This window comes from Coturnix japonica, chromosome 1 (genome assembly GCF_054131305.1).
Source record: "Coturnix japonica strain WE chromosome 1, WE-NBRP24, whole genome shotgun sequence".
Classification (NCBI taxonomy): Eukaryota; Metazoa; Chordata; class Aves; order Galliformes; family Phasianidae; genus Coturnix; species Coturnix japonica.
The window spans coordinates 80,000,863-80,023,478 of record NC_140663.1 but is presented as its reverse complement, the minus strand read 5'-3'; the positions used below and the strand labels follow the sequence as shown (position 1 = coordinate 80,023,478).

At 42.3% G+C, this 22,616-nt stretch overlaps 1 protein-coding gene and 1 long non-coding RNA gene across 3 annotated transcripts in view; both read left to right on the top strand.

Moving 5' to 3' along the window:
• The first annotated feature begins 5,123 nt into the window (after positions 1–5,123).
• On the top strand, positions 5,124–8,606 carry LOC146762541 (uncharacterized). The gene is made up of 3 exons (XR_014945771.1): positions 5,124–5,182; positions 5,768–5,838; positions 8,472–8,606. It is a non-coding gene; the product is annotated as an uncharacterized LOC146762541 (long non-coding RNA).
• Positions 8,607–8,859: 253 nt separating this feature from the next.
• Positions 8,860–22,616, top strand: part of MYH15 (myosin heavy chain 15) — a 46,919-nt gene continuing 33,162 nt past the window's right edge. Inside the window, exons 1-8 of one of the 2 annotated variants that reach the window (XM_085546329.1) lie at positions 8,860–9,003; positions 14,413–14,558; positions 15,801–15,904; positions 16,392–16,535; positions 18,634–18,790; positions 20,143–20,170; positions 21,013–21,106; positions 22,421–22,441. In XM_085546329.1, the coding sequence (XP_085402455.1) occupies positions 14,468–14,558; positions 15,801–15,904; positions 16,392–16,535; positions 18,634–18,790; positions 20,143–20,170; positions 21,013–21,106; positions 22,421–22,441 (639 nt within the window). In that variant the 5' untranslated portion in view covers positions 8,860–9,003; positions 14,413–14,467. Of the gene's footprint in view, positions 9,004–11,677; positions 11,735–14,412; positions 14,559–15,800; positions 15,905–16,391; positions 16,536–18,633; positions 18,791–20,142; positions 20,171–21,012; positions 21,107–22,420; positions 22,442–22,616 lie in introns of those variants that run through there. The other variant, XM_015877821.2, reaches the window with a different exon arrangement.

Here is a 22,616-nt window from a genome sequence, read left to right as displayed (position 1 = left end):
AGATGTTTTAGGCCAACAAAATGCTAATGTAAGACTAGTTATAAGCCCATTTCATTGTGAAATTCCATGGATTCATTCAAGTTGTTTTCCAGTGTCTTTTAATACCTCAACTGGGACTTTTGTTTGGAGATATTTCTGCACTGTACTGTTGCATTTTTAGTAACCCTGTTAAGCAGAGGAAATATTGGCTGTTCTATGCGGATTCAAGTGGATCGATAACAGATGCATGTGACGTGCTGGAAAACCACTTACAGACCAATAGGCAAGGTCACTCCATGTCATTGCTGTAGCGTGTCACAGAACAGTGGAGCCAGCTCTCCTGCCTGTATGCTCCATCTCACAGATCCGTGCATACCCATCCTTCAGAAGAGCTGAAGAACTTGGAGAGAGGATCTGGTTACTGTGGCTCTATGTGTTGCTCACTGCATGGAGAAATCAAGCCAGTGATATCTGTGTGCAATAACTTTGTTTGTATAGGAAGATAGCTCACTTCTGGTGGCTGTGTGAAGCTGCTGAGCTAAAACCCAAAACTTTACTCATGTCCGTCAATGACTTGCCAATCTCCGTGCATTTTAAAACAATGCATGATGAAAGCTACAAAACTTTGGGTCCTTGTACTCCTGAAAACTCTTTTTTGTTCCACAAAAGTTGAGCTCATCTTCCTTGCCTCTGTGCCACTGCAGATATTCTCACTTGAGGAAGAAATGTCATGTGTTGACCTTGGATTAGGTGGCCAAACGGGCTCTGGTATACAGAATCATAGAATGGCCTGGGTTGAAATAGACCACAAAGATTATTTAGTTCCAGCACCCTGCTGTGTGCAGGGTTGCCAACCACCAGCCCAGGCTGCCCAGAGGCACATCCAGCCTGGCCTTGAATGCCTCCAGGGATGGGGCATCCACAACCTCGTTGGGCAACCTGTTCCAGTGCATCACCACCCTCTGTGTGAAAAACTTTCTCCTAGTATCTAACCTAAACCTCCCCTGTGTCAGTTTAAAACCATTCCCCCTTTTTCTACCACTGTCCACCCTCGTAAGCAGTCATAATACAGAATATGACAAGACTAACTTCTGCCTGTGTTGGTTTCCAGCAATTAACTTGTAGAGCTATTGCTTTAACTTCTCCTATGATAAGTGTCATTAGAATGGATTACTGAGGCTAAAAGTAACTGTGAGAGATCCACAGCGCAACCATCAGACTTATTTTTGTTGGCTACTAGATTAATCATTGTGGTCCTTTTCAACCCGGGCCATTCTATGATTTTATGATTTTACTTTCCCTTGTTGAAGTTATCCACTGAATCTAGTGTTTCTGTGGGTATCTACCAAACTCATTTTCCTTTATTATGCCACAGGGTAACTGCCAGTGGCTGTCAGAGCTGCTCATTGATTTCCCTATTCATACTGTGCAAAGATAACTGCTGAATAGGAGAAGGTACTTACCCCAGGCTGCTCCACTGATGGCTGTCTCCAGTGCTGAGATTTTTATATGAGTATGTGCAGTGGTGCTGGGTGTCCTCAGGAGGCTGTTTGTACCTTGGAGCAGAAGAAGTTTTTGCACTTAAAGTAGATACTGAATCTTTAATCTTAATGGAAAGTAGAGCATATTTTCTACAGGCTTAAAGTTTTGCCTTTTGAAAATGGGGTATGTTGTTGGAATCTGCAGATCTTTTAATTAGCCTGAGTTCAAATTAATAAGAAACTGTCATTTGAAAAATTAAGCATTTGTGGCTTTTCTGAATGATCTTAGCGGAATAAAACTTGAAACTTTCCATGTAATTACAAATAATTGACATCTTGTGAGTGCATGTATATAAAGTAATTAGAAATAATTATGCTAAGATATCGGCAGTGGCTGTATTTAATGTTACATATAGAGTACAACCAGGCTAAAAGCTCTTTGATCAGTAGTCCAATGTGGTATCAGAAATAATGCAAAACCTTTATTTGCAGGCAAGCAAGTTGCTGGCTGAAATGCCACTCACGGGGGAGAGAAAGCATATGTACATTTTCACTGCTGGATTAACTGTACCACTTTGCTTTTGTCCTTAGAAGTTGAATATCTTCATGGTTGAGTGACTCACATACTACTGCAGGAAATATCCTCTATACCACTGAAGCTTGGCTGCTGATGAAAATGAGGCAGAATCACAAAGAGCAGCAGAAGTTCAGTGCCAGCAGGACTCAAAGTGGGATCTTAATTCCATATCTCTGTATGTGTTCTCCTGCTGCAAAGTGAAAACCAAGTCTGCAAGTAGATCTGGCTGCTTTGCAAGGCTCCAGTCATGCAAAGTAGGTGAAAGCCTGTTTAGAGGACTGGCAATTGCTGCTTGCTTTACACTTCTTCAGTAGCTCTATTCTTAAAACAGTCCTGTGCCGTTTGGCACTGTGCTTCTCCAGATTGACAGAAATCTGGTGCACAGCAGCAGCCTGTGTTGCTTGATGAGTCTCACCATAATCCTTTTAGAATTTTCAGGTTTGAGATTAGGAGAAATATATTTGCATAAAGAGCAGTAAGGCAGTGGCACAAGCTGCCCAGGGAGGGGGTGGTGTCGCCATCTCTGGAGGTGTTCAAGAGCTGTGTGGATGTGGCACTGAGGGATGTGGTCAGTGAGCGTGGTGGGGATGGGCTGATGGTTGGACTGGGTGACCTGAGAGATCTTTTCTAACTTTAAATATTCTTCCAATAGAAACTTCCTGGAGGAGGAAAAAAAAAAAAAAAAAAAAAAAAAGGAAAAAAGAAAAAGTAGAAATGAAAGCCTGTTAAAATGAATGTAAAGCTAGCAATTATTAATTTAATAACAAGGAAAGATGCAATCAGCTTTAATAGAACTAGTAACAGAAACAGATGCCTTAGTCATAGCCTGCATTTGCTATATGGCAACACTAAGGCTGTTAGAGCACTCTCACTGTAATCTGTTATCTGCTTTAATTTTGTCAAGTTTCTTTTCATCTGATCTCATAGATTCCTGGATCAGTGATGCTTGATTTGAAGAGCTTGGTTTGAAAATAGCAGCAGCAACCTTGTCTTATCCCTCTTTGTGTTCCTAATTTTGATTCCATCATTAGGAAGTATTTCTCTTTAAGTTGAATGCATGAATACCAAGCTGAGTTTACTTAGGCAGCTTGATCAGAGATGCTGTCAGTACAGGAGGATGGTGCATCCTCTGTGTAAATTTTAACACTGATGAACAGTTCCCATTAGAATTTTCGAGTTTATTGGGTTTTAGTTTTTTTTATTTGTTTTTTTTTTTGTTCTTATTCATTTATTAATATTTAAGATCCCTAATTCTTCATGGCTAGGAAGTACTCTCTCAGCAAGCACTGGCTTTGGATTTCACACTGGTAAACTCGGAAATGATAAGTGCTGGATCTTGAGAATGTTAAACAAATGTTGGTGCTTAACATGTTCTGTCAGGTTGTAAGACATCGGAGGTAGTGTGTTCTGCCTGTTGTTTCAAGGAGGGTTTTATTTTGGGGGAGGAAGTGGGAGTCTCTGAAGACACTAATGAATAAAGGAGGAGCAAGGATGAAATGATGTCCATTAATAACCATTCATTGCCTTTGTAGGGTTGCCTTTTATTTTCTACACGCAAAGCCATGAGTGCTGACCTCTCACTCTGCTGTCCTTCTGCCGTGCTTTTTCACCTGCTCCAAAAAGAGAATGGTATGGAGAGAGATCACAAACAGATTTCTTGTTTGCCTTAAGGCAGGGAGAGTGGGGAGGTGATGCTAAGGAAAATTAAATGGTTTTCATATGTTAAGGCAAAGTTGAATGATTAGTGTATGGCTCTTGGTGGCTCTCACAGCTGGCTGACAGTTCTCCTGTATGCCCTGGTGCGCAGGCACTGTCTTCACATCCTTTAGTTGCAGAGTTGGAAAGCATGAGGCAGACAAAACCCTATTCAGCGAGAGTGTGCTGAGCAAAAATATCTTGCCTTTGCTAATGCCTTTTTCACCTCTGGTTGTGATAACAGTGGTGGGAGACATTTAATGGAGACAGCTGGATTAAGGCAGCCATTACTTGCTACTGAGGCTTGGTTATTGTGAAGAGACAGAGGCTTAGCCTTTTTTTTCTCCCTCCACGTTATGACTTTATCAGTGATTTAGTGTCAGAGGTCTGGAGCTCATCTCAGCAGAGCCCTGTGTGATATGTTGCATGTTGTTACTGCTAGCAAACAGACTGCGAGATGGGGAATGGGAAGAGAGTGGAGGGTTTTGTACCATTTGCCCTTTTGCAACCTCTCTTTTTTTACGCGGTACAAAAGTGCTCTTTCAGACGTATTTTATAGTCTGTAATGCTCACTAAAAACACATATTGAAGGTGCAGTCTGAAGGACTGCTTCCTTTCTGGTTAATGTTTTCTTTCCTCTTTGAACTCTACATGTACCCTGCGTTCAAATCAGTAAGACCTGTTTGGATCCCACGGCTATGGGACAACTGGTGCCCACTGGTGGGCGCAGTCTCAGCGTTTCATTAGCTAAGTGGAAGGGATCAACATGTCTGCCTTCTGATGCCTTCTCTTTTTGAAATAAATTCATCTTGCATTCCAATTCGAATGTTCGTGTATTTTTTAACCACTCCAAGCCCACATCCCCCCATGTGGCAATAGAAAACTGGACGTAGTTCAAGTGCACTTGAACAGGTTGCCCAAGGAGGTTGTGGATGTCCCATCCCTGGAGGCATTCAAGGCCAGGCTGGATGTGGCTCTGGGCAGCCTGGTCTGGTGAAGGAAAAAGGTATGTCAGTAATGGATGCGTGTATTTAGATTATGCTGGAAATGCAATGGAAATCACCTGCACTTAAGTCTTGCAATTCCTTCTCTAATATTCTTCTGTTGCATGTTTAGATGACTACAGGGGTGGGGATTTTCTGCTTTGGAATATCCCTGTTCAGCAACTGCAGCATGGCAAGAAGGACTGGAGTTTCCATCAGAACCAATTTATCCCCTCATAAGCATGAGGCAGAACAATCCACCTTATAAAGTTTTCTTTATGGATGTTTTTTGTTAAAATTCTGTCAGATTTTGCAGCTCAGCCTTCTGCTATAAGTTTGGATTCCATGAAAAATGTGTAAAATGATACACATCTACTACACTGATAAAAAAGTCAGCTGTTGCTGCGTAGAAGCTGTTACTGGGATAATGGCAGAGGCATGGGACCCACAGGACAGCACTGGGAGAGGTGAGACTAACAGCCTCGTGCACATATGGGGTCATGCAGATGCAGCCCTATGAATCGAGGTTGTTCCCAATTGATCTTTTCGCAAATAAATAGGTTAGAATAGTGAGCTGCTGGTGAGATCTTTCTGTGGGACGTGCTGGATCAAAGCCTGAGGTTTTCTGTTAGGTGAGTTTTGATGAAAATTTAACAAGTTACTCAGCTGGGCTGGTGGTCCTGTCAAATGTGTTGTTTGGTGTTTCCATGCCACTGAGTTACAGTATTTAATGCAAGGCTTCAGGGGCCTCCACTGATGCAGGGCATAAGCTCCATTCCCCCTCAGTGTTTTCCCAGCACTCAGTACTTACCTCGTTCTGCCAGAAGTGCTATTTCTTTTCTTCTTTTACTTTTCTCTTCTGGAACATTGTGATACCGAAGTGCCTAAAGCTGTGTGTGTGGCAGGTACTTCAGCTCTGTGCAATGTCTCAAGCACATCATTTGATTTTTTCACCTCCTTCATTTCTTCCCTCTGAAGACATAATGTATATTTAAATCACACACACACACACACACACACAAAAGCATTTTAAATCAATTCTCTTCCAACAGGATTGACTGAAGAGCAGTGCACGTAACCTTGCTGCAGTTTCAGCTGATGTTTTGTTATGGCACCATAACAGGTAGGTTTAGCATCATAACAAGGTATATTTAGACTAGATATCTGGAAGAAATTCTTTACTATGATTGTGGTGAGACACCAGAACAGGTTGCCCAGTGAGGCTGTGGATGCCCCCTCCCTGGAAGCATTCAAGGCCAGGCTGGATGGGGCAGTGAGTAACCTGGTCTAGTGAGAGGTGTTGCTGCATATAGCAGGGGGTTGGAACTAGGTGATCTTAAGGGTCCCTTCTGACTCAAAGCATTCTATGATCCTATGATCAGTTCTCTATGTCAGTTCCTGTCTCTGCGGGAAAACTCTCTTTTATCGAGTATTAAGCTCTAAGTGTGGAACACCACATTTGAGAGGAGAAAGGTGGGAAGATAAACTTTTTTTCACTTAAGTATGCATATGAGTGTGTTTAAATATACACACACTGAAGCATAAATATGTATTTGTATACGCACATCAGCCAGTTGTTTTCAGTGCAGGGAAGAGTGGCATGTCCATTTTTGGAGGTGCTAATGCTTCTTGTCTATCAACTTTTAGTCACTGGACGATGTCAGAAGCACAGGCTTTTTCAAGCTTATGGCAGGATGCAGTGTTTCTGGAAATAAGTCTTGTTTTAAACCCAGGTTTGTTTTACCAATCTTTGGCTGCTCTTTAGCTGAGGTGATCATTTCAGGAAGAAAAAAGCATCTTGCCTTTGCTTATGGAATGTAAATACTGAGGAATCACACAGCTGGTTTCCCACGGTGGCTCCTTGCTATTTAGTGTCACGTCAATCACACAGGGTCTATTTTCTCAGCTCTCGTAATGTTAAGTATCTCCGCAAAGCAATTTTTTCCTCGATTGAACTGTTGGCATATTTTTTTTTATAGCTTGCTTTTGGCATAAGATAAATACGGCAGTGAGACAGCAAACAATCCTTGACAAGGAGTCAAGCTAACAGGCAGAGCTACAGAAGCAAAACACTGAAAAACTGCTTGTGTTTAGAAAGGCAGGAATGTTTTCTTTCCTTCTCTCCTCCTTTGAAACATAAACAGCAGCAAAAATGGGCAATGAGCAAGAGCTGCGCCCATCCCTACCTCACTTTACCCAGGCCCTACATCCTTGAGGCTGCAGCACAGAGAAGACAAAGGGAGGCTGTCTTGCAGGAGGTTGGCACTAAGTGCTGGGATATGTTGTGTCTGAAGGCCTCCAAAGTAAATGAGGGCAGTGCTGCATATTGACATGGAAATGTAATTTGCAGAGCAGAGAGAGCAGATCACAGTCCTGGGCTGGCTGCCCAATGCAGCACCCTGCTTCCTGTTTGGGCTGCCTAATACAGCCCTTGAGAGAAATGGATGGCTTTGTTTTTCCTTTTCTGCCTTGATCAAGGCTACAGCACTTCAGACTAGAAGCTTCAGAAGTGCGTAATAAAGCTGGTGAGTGGGTTATGGGAATTCTAATGATGTGCTGTGCAAACAAAATGCTTAGTTAATAAATACTGAAAAGATTAACCTGAACTACTTCCATATATTATTGAGGTGTTTAACTCCTTGCCTTCCCCCAGGGTTAAGAATAATGTAGAGTAGTGTGAAAGAGTGGTGGGGAGGGGAACTCAATGAAAGCAACGGGTGTGTGTGGAGGCCAGTAAAATGATGCGCAGCAGTTCTGCAGCCGTGCCATTGTGCAGACTCTGACCTCAATGCAGGGTGACGTTGTTGGCAATTGGAAACTTTTTGGAGAAAGGAGGGGGAATGCCAACTTCTGGAAGGCACACAATAGACTTTCCCTTCTGCAGAATATCTCTATAGCCAAAGAGCTGTGACTGATTACATTCTGAGGCTTACTTCCTCTTGTTTTCCACCTCTTTTATTTTTCTTGGGGCCATGAATCAGCCCAGTGCTGATTTATCAGCACCAAATAATCCTCGCTCTGAGCATCACCAGCGTTGCTCCCAGGAGATGTGCTCCCCATTAGAGCCCTGACCTATTCAAACATCCCAATGATAGTGTGATGGCCACATGTCAGCAGGGATAGGCACCCGTGACAGCTTTCAGATGCGGCTCACCCAGCAGGGAAGAACAGCCAAGCTCCGCAGCCCAGCTGCTGGCCTCATGCAGTTTCCTGCATTCATCCCCTGCTAGTGGCTTCCAGCAGTTCAAAGCATGAAGAGATACTCAGGCTCTGGGATCTGCATACTGATAGCCATAGGTTACCAGTTTCAGTGATTCAAAAGGCATGTAAGCATTTTTGTGGCTATTTTGGAAATAATTTCCCCCAGTCCAGTGGCATAGAAGAAAACACTTTCTATTTCCCATAAAAACTTACATTGCCTTTGTACAACCAATGGCAAACTTGTGCACTACACGATAGCTATAGTCAAAAAATTAAACAGAGGAAACTACTTAAAATGATCACCCTGAAAGGAGCAGGAGCTGCTGCTCCCTCCCAAGGATTCAGACATCTGTGCCCACTGCTTGAATGTGTACTACAGTAGAAGGGGCTTAAAGGCATACACAAGCCATGAAATCTCCCCTTCCAATAACTCAAATCAGGCTGTCATAAACTTTAAATGGAACGGCTAGTGCCAATTTTCTCATCTTCTAGAGATGTAGCAGAGAACAACTATTTTTAAGGTTAAGCTTCTCTCTCCCTCCAATTCCTTTTCAGGTCTCAGCAGCTTGAAGAGTTAAACTGTAATTCTTCACTAGAGAAAATGCATCAGCCCATACGGAATGGGCTTGGATGTGCTGCTGGATGTGATACTCATGTTTTCCTTCTACCAGAAGCATTCTTGCGTGGATGACATTTGCTTTTTCAAAGAGTACCTAAGTAGTTTGTTTTTATTTGTTCCCGTGTGCCCTTGAAACAGCAGCAAGGATCGATGACCACAAAAAAAAAGCTCTAATTATCACTTTAGATATGGTTACTCAGATGCATCTCATGGAAGGAGATAGCCCAGAGTGGAGAGGTGAGAAAAAAGCAAGTTTCACATCAGCATTTAATCTCCATTCTGAGCTTTTAGCTGACATAGACAGATTTTTCATTTCTTTGACAGACTCTGACGGTGAGGGAAGATCAGTTCTTCTCCGTGAACCCTCCCAAGTATGATGAAATGGAGGACGTGGCCATGATGACCCACCTCCATGAACCCGCTGTGCTGTACAACCTCAAGGAGTGTTATGCAGCCTGGATGATCTACGTAAGTACCAGCAGCTCTTCCTTGGGTAGCGTATCTGGGGAGGACTGCTATGCCAGGCTCAGTGGAAGCCCAGCATAACCCAGAGCACAGCAACTCTGGAGATGCTTTCTACTAGCATCTGTATCTTATCTTGCACTACTCTTTCTCTGTCTCACTGATCCGTCTCTTCAGGAGTGACAGGTTATTGCACTGCATGCTTAGCAGACACTTGTCTAAAGGCCAGCTTCATCATAACACAGTAAACTTGTTGATTTTGGTTTTTTTTTTCTAATAAAATGGAAAAGGTTTCATAACTGGGCTTTTATGGATCCCAGGTGTCACCTTTTCTGTGTAAAGCCACACTATTGACACTATCTGTGTCTGGAGCTGATAAATGTTATTGCATTCTTTTCCAATATGTAATGTTATTAAAAATAGGCTTGTCACAAGCACTTCTTATCAAAGGACCTTGTTTCCTCAGAAACAGTGACCAGCATTAACCTTTCTAAAAGTAGCTCCTGCAAGAGACAAGTGTCTTCGGTTGTCACCATTACAAATGTAATCTAGTGGAAATACGCTGTGAATTCTGTTTCTTATTAACATAAAGCTAATAAGCTCCAGAAAGGCAGGAATAGCATGTACAGGGCTAATTCGCTTCAGGTCAGCAAGGAAAATAAATTCATCACATTTGACCCACTGCTGAATTGTGTCCCTTTTATGTGACAAATGTATTGGAAGTAAAATGGGATCAGCCATAGAAACAGCTGTTTACAGCCCCAGAAAAGCAAAGGGAGGCATGGGAGAGAGACTGCAGTGTTCATGCAGGGCTGACAGAAGCTGAATGTTTGCAGAACAGAAAACATGTAAGTGATAACAGAGTATTTGTAAAAGATGCCTTCTACATGAAGTAGGTGGTAATGGGAATACTGTGCTTAGAAGTAAAGCTGCTGGTAGCACAAGGAAAGAGCAGGAGGGAGAGAGCACCAGTGTGCTATGTGCTCATGGCATGAAATAATCATATTCTTCACCTTGACAGCAGATTAATGCTATCCTGGAATCTCGGTGACACATGTAATTTACCTTGTTTTGAATTATGTGGTTGGGAGCATCTCCTTGATCTTTACAGAGTCACTCACTTTTCATTTCAGTTGGAAGTATGAGCTCTGTTTCCTTTGTTGCCAAGTATAAAAACAAAAAGGTTATGAGTTGAATCCAACATCAAAATACATCCATGTTGCAGAGCACTGAGTACTTATAAAGCAGCAGGGTGGGAAGTGATGCTGACTTAAGAGTAAAAATGAGAAAAGCTTGACCACCAGTCAAGTGCCAGAGTGTAACACACAATCATTTTCAGCTCAAGCTTGGGCTGCTTTTCCAGAGTAATCCAGGACTGAAAGCTTCACCCTGAGCCTTAGCAGAAAGCCCTTTCCTTAGCTTATATCCTTCTGAAGGTGGCATGTCTGTGGTGAAGCAGTAGCTATTCTCTGCCTCTTGGTTGCATTCCCCAAATGATAAAAATACCAGGACACTGAAGCACTCAGATCCTCAGTCTCCTGTCTTTAAGTCCATCACATCCACAAATCCCTCAATTTCTTCCGTAATTACTTTGCGCAACCCTCCATCTCCCAGTCCTCAAAGCAGCAGCTTTAAAAATAGCAGATTCGGTATGCAAATATTTTTCTTCTTGCCTGGTGACAAACAAAACCATTTGTTCCTGTGGGTATCTAAGAATTCAATGTAGCTGTAGGTAAACAACCTCTCTGCTCCCCCTCGCTTCCTTGGAATTGAGTTTTATGGAGCCCTAATATATTATCTTCCCTTGTGGAAAATAAGCATTGCCCACGGAATTTATTTTTCCTTTGAGCTTTCATATTCAGTTTATTCTGGAACAAAAAGAAACCTATACATGCTGGTAAAGGCAAATCAATTTCAGTGTGTCAGTTGTTTTGCTTTTTATGTACTAAAGTGAAACGAGACCTGTGTTACTTATGGCACTTGTTTAACGGGAAAAATGAGTTGATAATAAGAAGACCTAAATTCAACCATAAACAAGTTTTCTGAAGCAAAGCAATCACTAAAATTGATGCTTACTTTATTCATTACCTGTATTTCCCTTTCCAGGCAGAATCAATATATTCTTAAAAACCTTCTCCATCTCACCTTTGTTATAAGCAGCAGAATACCTGTTTGTCTCAAACCTGAGCCGACAGGATTAGTTTTTATTCTCTGAGGCCAAGCAAGGGGATTTAAGATGTTTGCTTTGGATTTGAGAATGCACATCCTAGCTTTGTTATTTGAACGCTGTTTGGCTCACATTACCAAATTCCCTTTAAAGTCGCTTGCCTCTTGCATAAGAAGTTCTGCTTCTTACTTCCTAGGCGAGTTACATCTGTGCAGACCTTGATTCCTCTCTCCCCAAGCCAACACTAATCAAGCCCTCAGGCATGTGGGGAAGCAAATCTTGCCCCTGTGCAAACACAGTGGAAAGGCAGGGAAGTTTTCTCCCATGAAGTCATGGATCAAGAATGGAGCGACAAGGGGCAGCAGGCGCAGAGCACTCCCCCTCTGGCATTCCTTCTGTCCCTTGGCCATGAGTGCTCCCTGCTCAAGCATTGTCTCCTCATCCGACAGACAAATATAGGCATAAAGGAAAGGTCCAATGCCTTTATAAAGCCATCTCTGGTGACCTTGAGGTGGTGCATATAAAGTCTGGACCAGGCAGATCGGTGTCACTTTGTGTGCGCTTTACAGGGTGAGTACCAACCTCTCTCACTTCTGAGTGTGTGTGCCCAGCTGTGCTCTAACACTTTGCCTTAGTTTTGATGTGATACATTTTTCATGGGGCTTAAGTTTTATTAGTAGTTTTACCTCTAAACCTATAGCACTGTGTTGGTTGTCCTGTGATGCTGCTTGAATAGTAGCATGGAAAATAGGTACTTCTTTTCTAACAGCATTTCACTCATTTAGTCAGCTAGAATAGCAACTTAGGATGGTGTCAAGTCACTTGTAATTGTGTATCTGAGTGGACTGGTTGACCAATAGTTGTAAGTCATGTTTGTTTCTTCTCTGTCATCTGCAAGAGATAACGATGACTTATGTAGTTCACAGTTTTAAGCAGCATGTTGTACCAAGGATTTCTTTAGACCCACCCTTGGAGATTTACTGATTTTCCTGTTGAAGGCAGACAATGATGGGTTTTGATGCTATGGCAGATGAGCTACCAGCACTACGGTAGCTCTTCCAACAGCCACAGTAGGGAAAGACAATATCCCTGCTTTCCAAGCTTGAATGCAACACCAAATTTTTGGTACTCTTGGGCGTGCTGCTTAAATTTGTGTTACAATACTGGCCTTCTAAAGAGTAGATGTAACCAGGGAACTTCCAAAATTCATGTGCAAAGGCTACCTCCTTGTTATTAGACAAAACAAACTGAAAGGAAAGTGAATGTATTTAGCTCTGTCTTGTCCTTCCTGATTATAGCAGTTTTTACAAAGAATCCTTTGACCATAAGTCAAACACTTCCAGTTTCTCATATCTTTCAGTGGATTGGCTTATCAAGTGCTCCCTGGGCCCTGGGCTCTGTCCTAACTCTTGGCACATGAGACTGCTGCAGAAAAAGGGATTCTCTCCCATCTCAGCAGCACTTTGTTATACCCTATTTTATAAAGTACTTGCCATAGTGGTAAGCCCTAAATATATATTAAGATGAAATTGCATCAGAACGTGATAGCTGAATAATTGTCCCAAAGCAGCCTACAAGTGGAACAGGTCTACATAGGAAAGGTCTGGATTATTATATTTGGACCTGTAAGCATCTCTCCTAAATCCTAGAGATAATGACTGGAGTGGCACTTCTTATCTTTGTGTGTTTAATGTGGAAAGTTCTAACACTCTTCTGTTTAGATGCGTGATGTCGTTTCTTTGCCCAACCAGAGCTGAGCTAAACATACTTCCCATAGGAAAGAGACTTTGTCATGCCAATTTTGACTTGTTTCCAGATGGGAAGTTTGCTCATTTCAGATGATGTTAGAATTACTGCTGATAGTTGTGCATGTATAAACTCTTAATTCCAATGATCCCAAGGTTTCCCTGTGGCACGGGGAGAGGGCTTGATGTTAAATATTAGACAGTTCTGCTGTCTTAGGGCTTTGCACTCCCCTGAGAGAAATATGCTCCGGTTAAAAAAAAATGCCTTTGTTGGTAAGGAGCTTTTAGATTTACAGCAATTTCTTAGGAAGTAATTGAATTAAATTTTAAAAGTCTTGACAGGTTTCTCGAAACTTTTTCAGCTGTTCTGGATACTGCATAATAAACAGAATAAGGGAAAAGATAATACCTGAGGGTCCTTTGTGTAGCTTCAGGTAGTAATTGAAGAGTATCTTGATCTGAAAGAGAGAATACCTGAATTTCTTAAACTGGGGATGGGAGCTGGAAGGGGATGGACATCTTTTAGCAATGGAATTTCATGGATGTTCTATGGGCAGCACCCTGAGTATTTTATATATGTGTGTGTACATTTTTATATGTACTTGTGTGTATACATCTATGTCAGCTCATTGATGCAGTTGTAGAAAGGACACGGGAATCAAATTAACTCTTAATAAAAAGCTGGATATGGCTGTTTGGACTAATTTTCCTTAAAGATGATTTGTGTTTATAAAATTTTCATTATATGAAGCACCACCGACTTGAGTTGTCTATATGCTTTCTAAATGATAAAATTAAGAATAGGATAACCAGTTAGCTCCTTAGTGCTCAGAAACCCAGCTAATCAGTTGCACTCGTGTGACCCTAGCCTTTCTTTCATGATAAGAAATCCCCAAATACCATGGCTGTGTTATCTGAGAAAACAAGCACTGTCGGCATTAAGATGGACTAATAAACTCAGACCAGAATGAAAAGCTTCAAAGCCATTGTGCCAGCATTGCAGCTTGCCCTCTGCCCTGCTGTATGGGGATTCCCGTGGTGGGCAAGCCCTGGGTTTCTGCCAGGCTGAAGGGCACCATCTGAGGGCAGCACTGCTGGGACACCAGCTGTACCCAGCTCCAGCAACAGTTTTCTCCACCAGGAACATGGGCCTGTGTCCCTGGAGCCTTGTGCTGGAGTTTCAAGTAAGCAGCTGTCCAGGAGGATCTAGTGCAGGGTTTTCAGAGTCACAGCCTCAAGTGGTGCCTTTCATCTTCTGTTCTAAAGCAACATTTGTGTCATAAAAAGATTGAATTCTCCTGTGGAGATGACTGCAACCAGTGTCAGGGCTTTGAACCACACAGGATCTGGCTGGCTTTAAACTGAAACAGGCAAGGGTTTAGCTAAGGGTGCAGTAAAGCCACCAATCTGCAGGCGATATTGCCATTTCAAATTAGTCTGTTTTAATCAGCCACCTGCCACATTCTGGTACAAGAAATACATTTTTTCCTCTTCTTTCTGTAGACCAGGTCCTTTTCTTTCTCCTCCTTGAGCTGTACTACCTTGAAACCTTGCCAAGATGATGGACATGTCGGAATTCGGGGAGGCTGCTCCCTTTCTCCGAAAGAGTGAGAAGGAGCTGATGATGGCACAAACTGTCGCCTTTGATGGTGAGTTGCAGTACCATATAGGCACTCAGTGGCCAGCTAACCCAGATAAGGGTGGCATCCCTAATATATCTGGGGGATGGAGAGCAAACCAGGTTGTGAAGCCCTGTTGTTATTGCTGCTCTTTGAGGCAGCTCGCAACCAACTTTGTGATTCTTTTTCCTGCAAAGCTACAAGAAGCCTCTGATAGTGCTGAAGGGAAGCAACCTATCAGCTTGTACTGATAGCAACTGTCTAGTTTTAGAATTAAGATGTATTTGTACTGTACTGATAAAAGAGAGATTGCTTCTTCGTCTTTGTCCATTTGAAAGAAAATCATCATGCATTGATGTTCCGGTAATGCAAGGATTTCTGTGATTTGAATATATGTTTCCATCTGCTTGATTTATACATTTTATAGGCAAACCAGTGCTAGTTTTTAGCTTCCCAAGAGTTATTTTTCATGAAATGCATTCACATGAGTTCTGAGATGCAATAGTAAAAATAAATATGCCGATAACCACAGCAATACTAATAATTTGCTGGTGGACAGTCAGCTGGATATGAGCACAGCAGTGTGCCCAAGTGGCCCCAAGAAACCCAGTGGCATCCTGGCTTGTATCAGGAATGGCGTGGTGAGCAGGACTAGGGAAGTCATCCCGCCCTTGTGCTTTTCCAACCTGAGTAATTCTATGATTCTATGAATACATTGTTGAGAGTAGTAGCTGTAGTGAGCCATCTGAAGTCTAGTCCAGATACTCCAAACTTCTAAAAAGCAGCAGACACAACCGTGTGTGAGTTATTAATATTGCTATTTTTCAAGACAAACTTCAGGAGAATGTTCAGGAATAAGGTTAAATCTGATAGCTGGCAGGGCTGAATTCCTCATTCAGATAGCAATGTTCGTTGTGAGTTTTTAGCTAACAGATTTGTATGGGCTTGGATCTCAGTTCCTCCATCTGCACATCAGTGCTAGTGATTGTGAATTTCCCTTGGAGGCTGAGAGTCAGCCAGCATTTTTGAAATATTGTGACACCTTGTGCTGGGAGGATCTAGGGAAGCCAAGTGGTGGTTTCAAAGGAGAGACAACATTCATGAGCCCTGCACCTTCTGTTTTGGCATGCAGCTCCCACAGCTCTATGATTGGCTGGGGTCCTTGAGGTTTCGTGCTGCTTCTGTGGTAAAACTAACCCTACCAATCCCAGTTCAGCATGGTGTTATTATTCTGTTCAAGTCTGTGAACCCTTCTTCTCCTTAATTTCACAGGGAAAAAAAAATGTTGGGTTCCTGATGACAAGAAAGCTTATGTTGAAGCTGAAATAACAGAATCTAGCGGTGGCAAAGTGACCGTTGAGACAACAGATGGACGGGTATGGAAGCATTTTTGTCTGACCCATGGCTAAGGAGGAGTGAGCAGCAAGCCCCAGAACAAATCTGGCTCAGTTTAAGCTCTGCTGCCTGGTTCACATCATCTGTGAAATGGTTTGTGAACAGGAAGCCTCAGTAGCTGGTGACAAATGAAAACCTGCCAAGAGAAAAATAGGAGTTTGGTGGCACATCAACTTCTGCACAACACTGCAAGCAGAGATGTGCAACCAGCTTTGGATCCCAGGAGGTAAAACTCCACAGTTAGAGCCAAATCTCATGGCATCACAGCCATACTGCTCTCCTTCCCTATAGCATCTCAGCCTTCCCTGCTTCTGTTTATGTCTGTGAGATCAAATGGAATTACCTACTTAGACCACATTGAGCAGGAGGACCTCCTCCTAGAGAGCTAATACATTCACCTCTAAGGAGGGGAACTGATAGGGATTCTAAGTGTTTTCTAGACTTTCTATTCTCTGTCTGTCTTCGCAGACCATGACTATAAAAGAAGATGATGTGCAGTCAATGAACCCTCCCAAATTTGACATGATTGAGGACATGGCCATGCTGACCCATCTGAATGAGGCGTCTGTGTTGTACAACCTGAGGAAGCGCTACAGCAACTGGATGATTTATGTAAGGGTCCCTGTTTTGTGTATTTGAACACACATTTCAAGTGCTATGAAGAACCTAACACAGGTTCTTCACATTCAGCTTATAACTTGCATATGTCATAAAATTGAGGGCCTTGCTCAATTGCTCCGAAAGCAAAGAAGGTTGTTGCAGTACAGACAAACAAAAGTGAATGAGTAAGATGCTGTCTAGCCCTGTTTTTCTCTTCTTGCCTTGAAAGGGGGTGTCATAGCACATATTTTCTGCAGTCAAGGCCTTTGGGAAACCAGTTTTATTTTTCTTCTCCTAATATTAATTCATGACAGTACAAGCCATTGCAATTTCCTTGTTAAGAAAAAATGCCTCAAGCTTAGAGCACATGTATAGCTTCTTTTAACCTTTTAACCTTTCTATCCTTAGTTCAGTAAGTTTCTTCCCTTCATTTTCAGTGCTGTCATCTGCTTTGTTTTGCTCTGGTCTTATTCATCACTCTGTATCTTTCCCATGGCATCATTAACATAATTTCTGTCATCACCAGAACAAGCTTCTGACATGTATTTCCTAAAACATAGCTATTTCTTGCAGATCATTATAGTTAGGAAATGACATTTGTCATCTTTTAATCCATTTACAGGTTGGAGTTTTTTTCTCTTAAAAAATTAGGACTGAGGACTCATATCAAGGGCATTCTGAAGTGGGTCCAAATGCTATTTTGGGGGGAAGGCTCCTGGATTTGTTAACTCAATAATCTACAGGCATATGGTATTTATGCCAATATAGCAGCTGGTTTCTATGAAGTTTTCTGCTCGGAACCAGACTAAGTGCCTGAAAAGTTACCAGCTAACACGAATTCCCCAGAGTTACAATTGGAATTGCATTCTGTAGGCTGATGTAGAAAGCCCAAAGAATCACTATAGATTTTTACCAATTACTTATTTTTCCAAAAACTGAAAAAGCATCACAGCTTTGGAGAACAGTGCTATGAAGTTTACACAGAATGATAGAATACTTTGAGTTGGAAGACACTTTTAAGGTAATCAGGTTCAATTCCCCTGCAATGAACAGGGACACCTACAGCTTGATCAGGTTGTTCAGAGCCCCATCCAACCTCACCTTGAATGTTTCCAGGGATGAGGCATCCACCACCTCTCTGGGCAACCTAGTACAAGTTTTCTCTTTGAACAAGCAACTGAAATTTACCCCAGGGTGCTCATAGCAAGTTGGTAATGACAGATTGTTTCTCTCAGATTTCTTCTTCTAAGAATAGTTGTTTCTCCCAGATTTCTCTTCCTAAGAATAGAATTCAAATAGAAAAACTGTGATTTTTATTTCATAATCACTGTTTTCAAGAGGAAGCAGTTCTTGCTGGGCAGACAGGTAGAAAATCAGATGTAGATCTCTTTGCTGTTCCTCTGCTGTGCTGAAGGGGCAAGCTTGTCTGATTGTCACCTTAGAAATACTTTTTTCTCTGTTTGGAAAACAGCTTAGTAGCACCTCTCCTATGAAGAAAGATTGAAGGAACTGGGCTTGTTTAGTTTGGAAAAGAGAAGGCTCTGGGGAGAACTCATTGTGGCTCTCCAATGCTTGAAAGAAGCTTATAAACAGGAGGGGGAACAACTGTTTATGAAGGTGGATAGTGATAGAACAAGGGGGAATGGTTCTAAACTAAGACAGGGGAGGTTTAGGTTAGATATTAGGAGGAAGTTTTTCACACAGAGGATGGTGACGCACTGGAACATGTTACCCAAGGAGGCTGTGGATGCCCCATCCCTGGAGACATTCAAGGCCAGGCTGGATGTGGCTCTGGGCAGCCTGGTCTGCTGCACATAGCAGCGGGGCTTGAAACTGGGTGAGCATTGTGGTCCTTTATAAACCAATCATAAACCAAACCAAGTCATTCTGTGATTAATATTTGTAATACTGATGTCACTGATTGCCAATAGGAAGCCACTTAGCAGATTTCTATTTCAGCCTTTGATCTGAATTTCTAAAACTCCCAGTCAGAATTCCAAGTCACATCAGAAGCTGGCAACACCAGTTTCTGCTTGGTTAACACAGATATATTTTTTTTTCTCATTCCTTGAGAGTCTGTTCTTCCCCCTTGTCTTGTTTTCCTCTCTAGACCTACTCAGGCTTGTTCTGCGTGACTATAAACCCTTACAAGTGGCTGCCTGTCTACAAGTCGGAGGTTGTTGCTGCCTACAAAGGCAAGAGGCGCTCAGAAGCCCCTCCTCACATCTTCTCCATTGCTGATAACGCATACCACGACATGCTGCGTAGTAAGTGGCGCTCCTTGCTTTTAAATTTAGTTTCGCTTTATTTAGCAGACGTGACTGATACCAGATGGCCGTTAGAGAGAGAAGTGCGCACCAAATGTGCAGATACTCGACAAGCAACAGGAGCTTGGGAGTTTGCATCCATATTTTTTTTTAATTACTGTTGTTTTTTTTTTCTCTCACTCTCCCCTGCCAATCGTTGTGAGGGTTCTGGCAGCAGCGAGCTCGTTCTGATGCTCATCAGACGCAAACATTGAAAGGTTAATGAAGGGCAACCATGGAGAGTGCTGTGCACATGTCGCTCGCAGGAGCCTGCTGTGGATCAGCATTGTCTGAGTGCCTCGGGGCTATCAGCAGGGGGCAGCAGTGATGTGCTTCCACCGGGTGCTGAGAGGCTGCCAGAAAGTCCCGAAGAGAATCAGATTAGCTCATTCCTCTCACCTGGTTTTCATTAAATGGCTAATCATAGTATCATAGTATCATAGTCTCGTGCAGGTTGGAAGGGACCTTAGAGATCATCGAGTCCAACCCCCGGGATTCGAGTCTCTGTGTAGCAGAGCGGCACTTCTACCACTTGTGCCACAGGGGATTCGAACCCCGGGCCCCAGTGTTGCAAGGCGGCTAATGTAGGAGGATGGGAGGTACTGGGGCAGAGGAGGTTTACATGTGGCTGAAGAGAGGTGCTCTTTTATTGCATAAGAGTGAAATATCACCAGGCTGCCCAATGTGCAGCTGGTCATCCAATCCCTGGAGTTAGAAGAGGAAAGAGGAATTTAGGTGCAATGATTAAGGCAGGTAATGTTATTTCACATTTGCCGAACTGGATTGTTAACATACTGATTGCAAACTGTTCTTATAATTGTTTGTTTCTGCTTGGGCCCATTAACAGAAAGAAGGCTGTAAGACTTTATTTCAGTAGCATAGCTACCAAACAAGAATACATACATAAATAGTGAGTCCATTAACGAGCAGCAGAATTGCTTGGGCTGGTGCAGTGCTGCAGGGCAGAGGGGTCAGGTGTGAGCAGAAACCTACACAGGAATAAATAAATAAATGTTTTGCCAACAGGAAATTACTTTCTATTTTATTGTTTCCCAGGCATAAGGGAATTTTCATGACTCAGATTTTTAATGCTGACTTGAACAAAACACAAGAGGGAGAGTCAGAGCAAGGGTAGAATTGGCACTGCTCAAAGCTGAACTACCTGGGGCTTATTTTTACTTTTCCACCACTACTTCCTGTGTTTCTATGCTTCTCTTTCAAGACTGTTTCTAAATTAGTTGGTGCAGATTTGCAAGGTTAATAAGCAAAAAGTGCAGCCTGCTAAGTTTGTCTCATTTTTTTTTCATCCACAGATCGGGAAAATCAGTCTATGCTGATCACGTAAGTGCTTCTCTTTTGACTGATTTGAGACTCTTTCGCTGCAAAAAACTTCAAAGAAAAAAAAATCCCCCTGAAATACAAGTTGACCCTTGAAAGCTCAGCTAAATTGCCTGGAACTTAATCCAAGTCAATAATTAGCACTTTGGCCATTTGATGTCTGCTTTGAGTCTTGGAAAGGAGTAGCTGAGGATTTCATTTGATGGAGGCCAGCCTGTTTCTGATCCCCATTTAGTGTTCATTCCAAGTGAGTATGGTAACAGCTCTGCAGGCAGTTAAAGAAGCTCTTCTGGGGTTGTCCTTCCTGCCTGCCCTCTTCAGGCTCAGAAGACTCCTCCCCAGCACAGTTGTTCTTGCTGCAAAACACAGTTAAGGACAGAGAGTTGACACATCTGTAGGGAGGAAGACGACCAAGACAGGAAAGAAGAGGCCCATGTTTTTACTAGCAAGCATGAAAGACGGAGAGCTGTGTGTCTCTCTGCACAGCTCACATATGATTCTGGACGATGCTGGCAAAGTGCTGCAGATTTCCTTTGGTTTTTAACTCATTAGCTGCACAGAGGTATGCCTCAAATACCGAGTGTGGATGTTTGCAACAAAGTTTTATACCTTTAATGGAATCTCAAAGTAGGGTGCATTTGTATGAGATTTCTGAATGCAGTCTCAGGAAGCGTTATTTGTCACTGACGTGATTTTCACTGAAATGAGTAAACAGGCTACAAAAATCAGTTGGTGACTCTAAGAAAAGCTTATGCAGTACATGGAGCTGATGGGAGGATGGGTAGGTGAGAGCACAAGTTACTGCTAGTGGAGCAACAGTAATGTTCTCTTCCTTCTTCCCATAGTGGAGAATCTGGTGCTGGCAAGACTGTCAACACAAAAAGGGTCATCCAGTACTTTGCCACAGTGGCAGCCCTGGGTGAACCTGGTAAAAAGAATGTAAGTCTGCCAGCAGATGCTTCATTTCAGGCTTCCACAGTTTTTGTTGTGTACAACTAACATTGCAAGTCTGCATCCTGAGCACTAGACCACGTGCTAAACCTCAGCAGGCATGGCTAGGATAAGCATTTGTTAGGAAAAGTTACTGGTGCTTCTAAATGACATTACTAAGACCATATGGCTCTGAAGATAGAAAAGTAATTCTTTTCCAAATTTTCCATGCTGCATGTGAAGCCACAAAATAACTTCTGGCTCTGAGCTAATGCTTGTTGCCGAGTTTAATTTTCACATGTATTAAATGTTTCTGAATGTATTATAGCTGGTTCAAAGTTAGGGATACTATGAAGATTAAGAAAAATAATTGATTCTTTTCACCTGGAAAAGTCTTCAAAAAAGCTTAGCTTTCATCAGAGTGTCTGTTTTGTTGAAAAGCCTTTTATGACCACAAAAATAGGAGTGTTTTGACAAAAGAATTTAAATCAGCTTTTCTATGTTCCCCTTTGAATAAGCACTGTTCTGCTTAAAAGTGCTAATGTTACGGCGAATAGTTCATTCATGTTGCTTTTTATCTTGTGTTGCTCTGAGCTTATTCACTATCTGTTTCATTGCATTTCAAGGTTCAGTGTTCTTTGTGGTGAATTAACTGATTCCTAGGAACCATATGTAAAAGGCCAAAATTTCAGCCAGTCTTGGACACTGTACGCTCAGCTCATGTCACCAAAATCTAATATGCTTTCATCTGAGGTCTGCAAAGCTCTCTTAGCAAATGATTGAGTGGTCCAGTGCTAGCCTTATATGTGCAATGATCTAGATGCTCATAATGGCATCTGAAATGTGGTGTGCTTGTCAAACAGTTGTGTTAATAACAGATATTGCAACTGAAAAGTTTTTCATTGTAATTTGTCAGCTGAGGTCACATCTTATCTTTGCTATCATCATCCTTTGCTTCCAATAATCCAAGAGTTCTAGTGCAGCATGGTTTAATTGTATGTATTTGCATCTTTTTGTAAGTGTTTTTCACCTGGTCCCAGCTTCTTTTCAGCCCTGTGCTTTCTTCTCAAACAGCTCTACAGTAAAGGCACTCGGATGTGTTTGGGTTAGGGGTTAAAATAACAAGCTGAGTAGGAACTGCACTGGGCTATTTTGTGACGTGTGGTGAATGTGAACTAAGGTTTCAGAAATCTCTAATGGTATGTTGGCACCAACTGGACATCTAACCTTTCTAACCTTTATTTTCTGTGATGCCTTTTTTGTTCATGCCCATGTTGGGTTTTTTAATCTCTCTCTTTTTTTTTATTTTCCCTCCTTTGATAGCAACCAGCTACCAAAACTGGGGTAAGTGATCACCTTGCTATTTTATCTTTTTCATTCAGAATCGCTATTCCACTCCATGAACCTCAGAATTTCACTCTGCATGGTTCCCCCAGTAAAGTGTTCCCTGAAGCCGAGGCAGTTGCAGCTTTCTTCTGCAAACTAAGTTTTTGCAAGCAGAAGATAATGCTCTTCTCAT